Here is a 10,053-nt window from a genome sequence, read left to right on the forward strand (position 1 = left end):
CGTTTATCTGAAACTGCAGTGCTGGAGGGAATGAAAGCAAGGCTCATAACACAAGGACGTTGCACACGATCTATTCCTCCCACATACAGTACAGTAAGTGGTTTGACACAGGGAGATTTAAAACACACCACACACACACACACACACACACACTTAAGACATGGAGGCAGTTGCAGATTATGTTTTAACAGACGGGAGCTGATACAACTTTAATCTTATGCAAATCTTCCACCATTTCTTCAAGTTAGTTTCCAACAGTTTAAATTCTATCAGTCATTTCTGCTTGGTTTGGAGTCTGTAGGTCAGGAGCGTTGACAGTAGCACCTTACCCAATTAAAAATAAAGGGATCAAATGTACATCTCAAACACTATAACGGGTATTTGAACAGTCTGCAAAGATATGCATGGCAATGAACTCCAGTACTAGTAATCTGACATAATGCATTTCCTATTATATCCTGTGCAACATTGGCATCTCAAAGGAAGGTGTGTGTGTGATGAAACACTCAGACAGATAAATCTATTTTGAGACAAGGCAGACACAACATCTTCTCATCAGACATCAGAACCAAAAAGTTCCACGTTAGGCAAAGGGAGAATTAACTTTATCTACAAAGCATACAATCGACAAACCCCCTTTTTTTCCTTGTTGCTTTTTTTGACAATAAAATATGAGCATACGTCTAAAAGGCATCACCATGTGCTTTATATGATAATGGTCTCAATACTCAGTAAAACAAAAGTAGTTAATGATGAAAGACATAATTAAAGCTCTCAGTCGCTACATATGGTTCGACGTCTCGCCTTCGACACATTCGAGCATTAGTATTTCTGCGTAATGCTGAAACACAAAAACAAACAAGACAGAAAAAGGGTGGTTCACAAAGTGTCACTACAAAGTCTATAAATATACATACAGTGAATGATGTCAACCAACAAAAAAAAGCTAAAGCAAACAGCTTTCAATAACGGATGTAAAGTAACAGAAAAAACAAGTCATTATAAGCAGAACAAAAAAATACCATTGTGCTTTGTCAAGAGGCTTTATCATGACAGACTGCATCTACAGAGACCTGGAGGCATGAGTGGAATAAGTAAAACCAGTTTGAAGACCATTTGTGTATCTTTGAGTTCTGAAAGACAACATCCATATGCAATGCAGGCAGGAACTGCAAATATTAAATATTTATATAATAATTCAAACAAAAGTTGTCAAAAATAAAAACACTATGAACATGAAGTACATGTTGTAACATAAGAACACTGAAATGCCGCTAACTAAAAGAGATAGTGAGGTTCATTCAGAGACCGTCCTCTGAACAAATTAAAGGCCATGATCTCTCACACTGTCATGCATGCCAGAGTGCGAATATTTTTTTTTTCAATTGTCGATACTTAAATAACTTTCAACATTTCCTCTAACATAGTTCTACGTCTTCATACGACCACATATTACATGATAAAATACCAGCACAGACACAGTGACCTGAATGATTTTTGGCATGCCAGATATCCAAAATCAAGACCTCCTGCGGTAGATTTCAACTCAGTTTGGAGCAACCGCTTCGTCACCTGGATATCTGGCTTTTTGGCCATGGTAAGCAACAGCCTATAACAGCTGAACAAGGCGTAGTGCAAAAACTAAAATGTTGCAGTACATGCATGCAAAGGAACCTGCAGTAGGCTGCATGTGTTTAAAATATCTCTTTGCCATTACGTATATGACATCAGAGAAAATGCTCAATAACAGGAATTGCTGGAAACTAATCACACCAACCCATCCAGCATTCTCAACTAGCTATTATTATTATTTAAATGATATTTTTCGTTATATTTTCTGACAGTAGAAAAATAGCTTGACAGCCTTATTACAAGTAAAATTAGGGATTCGTGTCAATAAGAATCAAAACACTGACACCGCGGATGATCAGAGTAGAAACGCTCGAGTTTCGATCGAGTAGCTCACACGTTCTGGCTGTTCTACAAAGGCCACGGGAACGCTGAAATCCCCAATCTGCTAAATGTCCTACATATATGCCTAAAAATTTCCCTTCCACTGATATGAGACAGCAAGAGAGGTATACTTTAGCAGAGACAGGCTGCTGAGTTAGTGAGCGGTTCAATACGGTGTTCTGAGGAAGGAAAGCCGTCCCTGTTAAAGTTCTCCGGGTTTCTGGTTGCAGCTGGTGCACACGCGCACAGGGTGGTCCCAGCCACGCGATGGAACGGGTCGGCGCTCGGGGGAGCAGTCATCGCACACTCCTTGGCCACAGGCGCGGCAGTGGTGCTTGGACAGCTTGGCAGTGAACTCGCGCTGGCAGTTGTGGCACGACAGGATGTCCTGGTCAGGAACCCAGTAGGCAGGACGAGCTGCGTCTTTCACTAGGCCTGAAAGGAGGGTGGAAAATAAATGCACCACACTCACAGGTCTGGAAACCTTATATGACACCACATCCTGTTTGCTTAAGTTTATACTGCAATATAACCTAATAGAATCTCTGTCACGCAATAATTGTCTGTAAGACGATATCTGCATATGAATATGTAAAATATGTAGGCAAGGGACAAAAATTCTTTCAAATTTTCACTTGTAGTCTTCTTATAGTAATACTGACCAATCTCATAAAGCAGGTCTAGGCTAGATGCAGTCTGCATTCCTGAAAACATTCATCCAATCGTCAATCGTTATCCATTATTTTTTTAACTTAACTTAAATTTCTCCGCATTCTCCAACACTGAACAGCTGGTCAGAGCTGACTGAGCAGTCCTGGCCTGGATATCTGTTGGCAACACTGGAAGTTCCCCATAAACTATGTCAGCAGACCCAGCTGATGAATGCTCTCTAATATGATCTAATTACACCCGTGATTAATTCATACAAAAACTTTAGTTAAAAACTGACAACATAATGTTTTATATGGGGTTTGTCCCAGTCGCCTTCGTTTAATGGGAACAATGTTTTCCCTGAATTTCTGTTGGGTGATGAGCAAGTGGTCAGTAAACACTCACATTAATCTCCTTGTATTATTTCTTTCAGTCCCGTGAATTTAAAAAGGCTTAAATGGGGCATCTCCTGAGCTTTACCCATGTTTAGCTTTCCCAGTACTACCTGAAGCGCACCCTTGTTTCAAGTTGTGACGGGAACACAGAAACAAGAGCTGGGTTTAAAAGTAAGTTGGCTAATTTCGTTGTGATTGGAGAGGACGTTACTCTGGGGTATTTTTGGGGTAGTCACAGATATGGAGATATCTTCAGCGAGATATCATGTGGTCCAAAGCATAATTATCTATGCCCTTTACCAGTACATTTAGACCTGCAGGTATATATAGTATCTTCACATCTATAAATATTTAACTTGTGTTTGGATTACACAAATACTTTTTGTTTAATCTGAATATGTTTGTAGCCTAATTGAAAAAGTACAAAAGTTGACACTCTCTTCTTATAAAGCAGAACTTGTTCTTTCTTTTTGGATAATCCTGACAGTATCCTGTCACACTGGCTTAACAAACACACTTAACAAAAGCTTTTTCTCATATTCACTGGCCAAAGTGCATCCTGGAGGTTAGTTCAAAGGGTACAGAAATGATTGATCCCGAGTAGTTAAACGATCACTGAGGAATTCTCACAGATGTATGCTGTGTAGGCAACCTAACATCAATATTAAACAAGTACAAAGCAAAGGAGACTCACAAGCCTGGCAAAGTCTCATAAACAAAAAGAACAATATAACTGGTCATCGATCACATCACTGCACTAAAGACATCTGGTAGATACAAGAACTGAAACACTGTCAGTGTTAAGCATTAGATGGGAGAGCACTTCTGCATGGAGGTGTTGCCACATATATGTCCTGAACAGAGTGTCCAAGGCATTTTTAGGTTCGGTGGCCAGTGTGTGTGGGAGGGTTTCAGTTTTTTAGCTTATAAATATTTTTTGCTGGCAAGAGGAACTAGTTACAGGAAAATGCAATCTCCATATAAATGTAATCATTTTACTGCCGTTAACTTAAAACGCTTCAGATGGCTCAACTGTTTCCTTGATTTGCGGCATAGAGACCTGCTTTTCATAGCAGTACATGTTATATTAAAACTAGGTCATTAGGGCATCTCATATTCCTGGCGAGACTCCAGTATGACATAAATAAATTCATTTCTTTTTAACTGAAAATAAGCAGAATGGGCCTCAGCCACAAGAGGGCATCGCTGTGGTGTACTACCATTTACTGGGTCATTTGTTCAGGTTACATAACCCTCCCCTTTAGGTTTTGTTTCGGAAAAACACTCACCTAGTGGGATATCAATAGCAGTGACCACGACTCCGAATGTGTTGGTGACAGCTTCTCCAACCTTCCTAGCAAGTGTTCCACCTTCTTCCTCTTCTTGCTCTGCTTCAAGTAATTCTGGATAAATTTAAAAAAAGACCCTTACTAAAGCAATGCTCATAGATGTTAAATGGCAGCATAACAGAGGTTTGAGAAAAACAGAGGAGATCTGACATTATTTAGAGTGTGTGTACCTGCATATGAAGATCTCTGCTCAAAGCAGACGTCACACACTCTGACAGGGGCAAGACCCCAGCCTCTCTCGGGGACGGGTGCAGCTTTGGAAGAGCAGCCATCACAGAAGCCCTCCCCGCAGGCACGGCAGTGATGCTTGGTGTCGTTATCCTGGAAGACTGTGTGACACTTGTGGCACACCTTGCATGAGAGAAAAATAATCACAGTCCGTGTTGTATTGAGCAAGAGCTAAAAGAGTGAGGCTGCAACACGAATCCACGTTTCATCATGAGACATGCAAATGTAGATTGTGTAATAGGCACACCGCAGACAGTAAACATCCTTGTGAACATGAAAGTGTTGACTTGGCCGTTGGTAGCTGGTGGCAGAGGATGGGGCTGTGTGTGTCACTCACCAAGATGAGGGAGTTGGGTTTCCAGTAGGCTGGGGCGATCTGATCTGTCAGCCAAGAGGTGACGGCCTTGGCGGGTTTGACACTGAGCTCTGACACAGACTGGGCCACTAGGTTCACTCCATCCAGAAGCCGCTGTGCAGCATTGCTGTTGTCCTTTAAAAAGCCATCCGACTGCAAGAAACATACAGGTTATCTGTAGCCATAATTAGGGTCTATGCAAATCAGTGAAATATAGTCTGCATCTGATAAATAAATTAAATACTTGGCGCCACTTACTCCCGGCCAAACATGTTGGATCTCGGTGCGGACGACTGTATCAACAGGATCCTGGTTTCCATACCAGTACTGTCGGCTTCGATAGATCACTCCACAGTTGGGACATTCAATAACATACCTGAACATATATTTAAAAAAATGAAACTCATTTTTTGTGACAATAATCTGGTATGTAATCTGATGTGGAGCATGCATGTTGGAGTGACAAGAAGAATTTAATTTTAGGTCAGAGCTTTAAAATGATGTTAACCAAAGCCTAGGTACAGATGCCCTCGCAGGTCATTTCCTTACTACTTACCCAGACCAGGCATATTTTGCGAGGCCCATCCATGGAGAATCCGAGGAGGCTGAGGTCTTTGGGACAACTATCACTTCTTTTCCTCCTTCATAGCAAGCCTGATTTGATGCACAACAGAAATGATTTCAATTTAAGGCTCTTTGGCAATGACACAGAAGTAATTACAGTGTAATGGTCAAAACAGAGAAAGCTAAAAGTCAAAGCTGAGTCACCACACTTACTTTACAGGTGTAAATGCGATTATCATACTGAGCAGAATAACGACAGCGATGCCTCGCCTCGTGGCGCACTCCCTCTCCTAAGTGGTTCATGCTGTTCTTGCAGCCAGAGCTGAGGTAATCACATTAACACAGAATGTAAAACAACAGAAACAGAAAAAGACTGAAGCAAAAATGATTTTAAAAAAAGACTGGCAAGAAATACTTACCCACAACTGAGGCACAGGCTAGAGCAGGTGAAGTATTCATCAGGAAAGAAGCAACTGTGTGCTACCAGCTCACCTGCAATTTCCCCACTGAAGCGCTCGCTCAGTGCCTGTAGGGAAATTAAAGATCAGCAGATATTAATACATAAACTGCTGTCAGACCAATTCAAAAATGCATTACCATGTGATGCAGAAACAAGCAGACTTCTAAATGCAGCCCTACCTGCAGGGCTTTGAAGATGACCACAGGCGTGCGTGGAGAACGGGTGGCGTTGTTATCCAGGAGCTGCTCCAGTTTATTCTGTAGGCCACGAAAGTCAGTAGGAGGACTGAGAGTCTGCGTACCCCAGTAGTGGACAGAACTAAAGGCCTCTGGAAAGCGTGAAAGCTTCCTGAAGCGCTCCAACAGCAGCCGATCTACTGACTCGGATGACTTATCTACAACAGGACAAAAATTGAATGGTTATTAACATTGGCTAAAATATACTGCAGATAAACCTTTAGCATTTATCGACAGTTCTTAAAATATTGTGCCTGAAAGAATGCATGTGACATGTGTGGAGAAATAGACAATAATTTCCTCTATAAGAAATACAAATGTGACTTTCATTCCAAAAAACAGCATGTGGGTAATAAACCAAAGAGCGAAAACATGAAGTTTGTTGTCCCACACTTTGAGGGTTCTTTCGGATTTTAACCCACAACTTGAAAGTAATGCAATTTAAATGATTTATCTCCTTATAAATACCACTTAGTGTCCACAGTTTTTCCATTTTTGTGTTAAAAACAACTTGCAGAAACTTGCAGCTTCATTTTGCCAGGTGATGCACCAGAGTGGTCAAAGGGTCTTCTTATTTCTGTCGGCTTTGTTTCTATTACATTCACACACAAGAAGATGATTTACGTTGATTTATGTACCTGTGCTTTTTTGAATGTTTGTGTTCGTGGTGTTGTATGTTTATTTTCCTTATAGGTGCGCCAGTTGGTGATACATTGTGTATTTCTATTTGTACTCTATCCTTTTATTATGTCTTCCCCAATCCCCACCACCACCATTTTCTTCCTGCCTGTCTTGCCTTAGACATTGTCATACTATATACCACGTATAATGTAATACCTGAAATAAACACGAATAGAAATGAAGAAATAAACCCTGAACACGACGAACCTGTGGAGATTTTATAGAGTTGATCTTGGAAAAGCAAAATGTGTTTGGCACAATAGTGAATTCAAATCATAATTCTGAATGCAAAAGCTGCCAGACAGACAGGGTTTTTTGTAAAAAAAAAGAAAAAAAAGAAAAAGAATGATCGATATCAGACGATAGTAAAAACAGGCAGGCTTCCTCAGTAAAAAGGCTTATCCAAAGAGCAAATTGCAAGTCTCTGCAAGCTGATTATTATACCAGAGCGAGAGGAAAACAAACCAGTAGATACTGAGGACTGGAAAACACATCACACTCTTAGAGTTTAGACAAATTCAAATTATGATTCCCAATAATGTACAATATCTGGTGTTAAAACTAGATGTAAATGTGTAAAAACCGGTGTGACTACAGCTATAAATGTACATTTCTTTATCATTTCCAGATTTAACTAATGTTGGAAAGCTGATTTCGACCTCCAGATAACAGGGATAGAAGGCTAATATTTGCTAAACCCCAAATTATATGCAATGCTTAACCTTCAGTTGACTTTAAAGGGGCCACTTGTAGTCCTTTGATACAGTGATCGATAACTACTGTATATTCAGAGTGTCAGAGTGAAGATGTTAAATAAAGTTATTTTTAAAGGTTTAAGTTATTACATTGCACCCTTTAACTGGAGGAGGTGTTTTACCTGAACCCAGCAACTTAGTGTGGACTGTTTCATGGAAGATGACTACAGCGGGGCCCAGGGTGGACAGTGGAACATCCAGGCCACAGCGTGCTGTCGTTGCCTTCAGTTCCTTGGTGAAATGCTTCAAATATGCGTCCGAAGCATCTCCGAGGAACTTGAAGAGGTCATCGTGGAGACGGTCAGCATGGGTGCGGTAGATGATGAGGTCAGAGATGGCGAGCACCTTGAGTAAGAGACGTGTTCTCTGGCCTTGTTTGGAACTGTTCCCAAGCAGCCCCTCTGTATCAATGACCACTAATTTATGGATGGGATCAAATGCCGCCCACACTCCCACTGTGCACGACTCTTGTGCGGGAGATGTCTTGAACACCTCTCTGCCCATGAAGAATGTGTGGTTCAAGGTGTGAGATTTGCCCTCTCCCGTGTTACCAAAGATGGACACCACCTTCAGCAGCTGGTCGGGCGAGCAGCTGAGGCTCTTCATGAAGGAAGCTTCATCTTTTATCTTAGAACAAACAACAAGTGTAAAAACTTTAAAGCATAAACAAAGAAAATGGAATATGGTCCTATTTAATGCCCACTTGCACAGCTTACCTGCATTTCCTCATTCTCATCAACCAGAAGAAAGCTTGATACCTTCTCCAGAAGTTTAGCCTTCTGAGATTTGATCTCATCGGCTATACAGACAGCAGGCTGGGCAGATGTTTGGACAGAGTTGCCTTCTGCAGGTTTGGGTGGCGGAGGATAATGTGTAAGCTGGTGTTTCTTCTTGTTGCCTCCACTGTGGGTACGTTTCTGACAGTCCTGACACAGGTTAACTTTGCAGTTCTGGCAACGGACCACAGATCGATGGCGCGTGCCACTATCCCCACTACCTCCTTTACAGTTGTCACAGTATGGGACATGTCCAGGACCTAGCTGGACCCGCTCGTGGTTCTTTAGCCGGTCATGACTATGGAGGTCGAGCTCACAGCGAACACACTGCAGGCTTTTGCAATCAACACACTCAAATGCCGCCTCCTCAAAGCCACCACAGGAATAACTCTCCTGACATATCAGACTAGTATTGACTCCCTTTTCTGAAGATGAGCCATACCCATTCATCGTTTCTTAAGGAGTGAGCTTGAATACAGACTGGCGCTTATTGGAACAGCTTTGACAACAGCACCAGCTACTTCCAATAGCAATTAATGAAAAATGCACAGTGCAGTAATACTGAAAACTAAAATGCCCAAATACAATAAAATAAACTTAAGACAGCTGCATGATAACAGGGCTGCTAATACACTGATTTAATACAAAGTTTAAACACTGATGTAAGTGATCAAATTAGTTTTAGCGGTATGAAATTCAGACACCTAAACCGGTTGATCTAATGCCATTTAGTGCACCTAACAAAGGCAGTGAAGTAAAAGCCGTCGTCTTCTTCAGTAACGTTTAATATCCTTTCACCCTGTTAGCTTGTTCATGCATTAAAGTTAGCATTTAGCAGCAGTATTACCTAAAATATATATCTAAGGCAAGAAAGAAACTGTTAGGTAACACATAAGTGTGTACAGGTAACCAGTACCTAACGAGACAAAGAACCCTCCTTGGGAAAAAAAATACCAAAACAAAAATGAGCAAATGTTAATGCTAACAACAGGCTAACTAGCAAGCTGACCCTCTGTGGGTCTATACCTTGCAAATTCAGTAAATTACTTGGCAACCAAATATGAACAGTTAGCTTAGAACTAGCTACTTTAGCCGGACAATTTCAACTTTTTTCCCCCACCTCAAACAAAAGCTGCAATTAGCGAGCCAGCAAACCACCACAGCTCACAGCCGTCCAAGCAAGCAGCTAGCCTCCAGTCTGTCAACTAAACAGCAACAACATATCAACAAACAACAGCTAGTCGATGTCAAAAGCTCGAATATCTGCGGGCTCTTTCACTAAACACCGGGAGGGAAATCGCCGCGATTCGGTTTTAAAAGTCTTTAGAAGAGTTACTGTATTTAAATTCTTCCAAGCAGTGTCATTGTTTTGTTCTTCAGCCCCCCTCCCTGACAGATTGCTCTAGCTACGTTATTTTGTTGCCAGGTCAGATCAGCTGATCGGATTATTTTCAGTCACAGGGTCAGAGCAGGGTGAAGCCACGTTGCAACATGGGAATCGTAGTTCTTACTAATAGTTTGCTCTGTTTACATTCTTTGCAACTCCTAAAAGCTCACATATTAAAACGGTTCTTTTTGAAATTTTTGTATAATATAATATAATATATTATATTATATTATATTATATATATATATATATATATATATATA

At 41.0% G+C, this 10,053-nt stretch overlaps 1 protein-coding gene across 1 annotated transcript; it reads right to left on the reverse strand.

Annotated features, from left to right (window-relative positions):
- Positions 1–177: 177 nt before the first annotated feature.
- Positions 178–9,845, reverse strand: LOC100704695 (zinc finger FYVE domain-containing protein 1). The gene is made up of 11 exons (XM_003447732.5): positions 8,344–9,845; positions 7,750–8,254; positions 6,135–6,349; positions 5,915–6,021; positions 5,709–5,817; positions 5,488–5,585; positions 5,190–5,307; positions 4,914–5,084; positions 4,519–4,699; positions 4,289–4,402; positions 178–2,388 (listed from the first exon to the last, which is right to left on the reverse strand). The coding sequence occupies exons 1-11, from the start codon at positions 8,851–8,853 to the stop codon at positions 2,156–2,158; spliced, it is 2,361 nt and encodes a 786-aa protein (XP_003447780.1). The 5' UTR covers positions 8,854–9,845; the 3' UTR covers positions 178–2,155.
- Between the last annotated feature and the right edge of the window lie 208 nt (positions 9,846–10,053).

The sequence above is a fragment of the Oreochromis niloticus genome, linkage group LG19, assembly GCF_001858045.2.
Source record: "Oreochromis niloticus isolate F11D_XX linkage group LG19, O_niloticus_UMD_NMBU, whole genome shotgun sequence".
Classification (NCBI taxonomy): Eukaryota; Metazoa; Chordata; class Actinopteri; order Cichliformes; family Cichlidae; genus Oreochromis; species Oreochromis niloticus.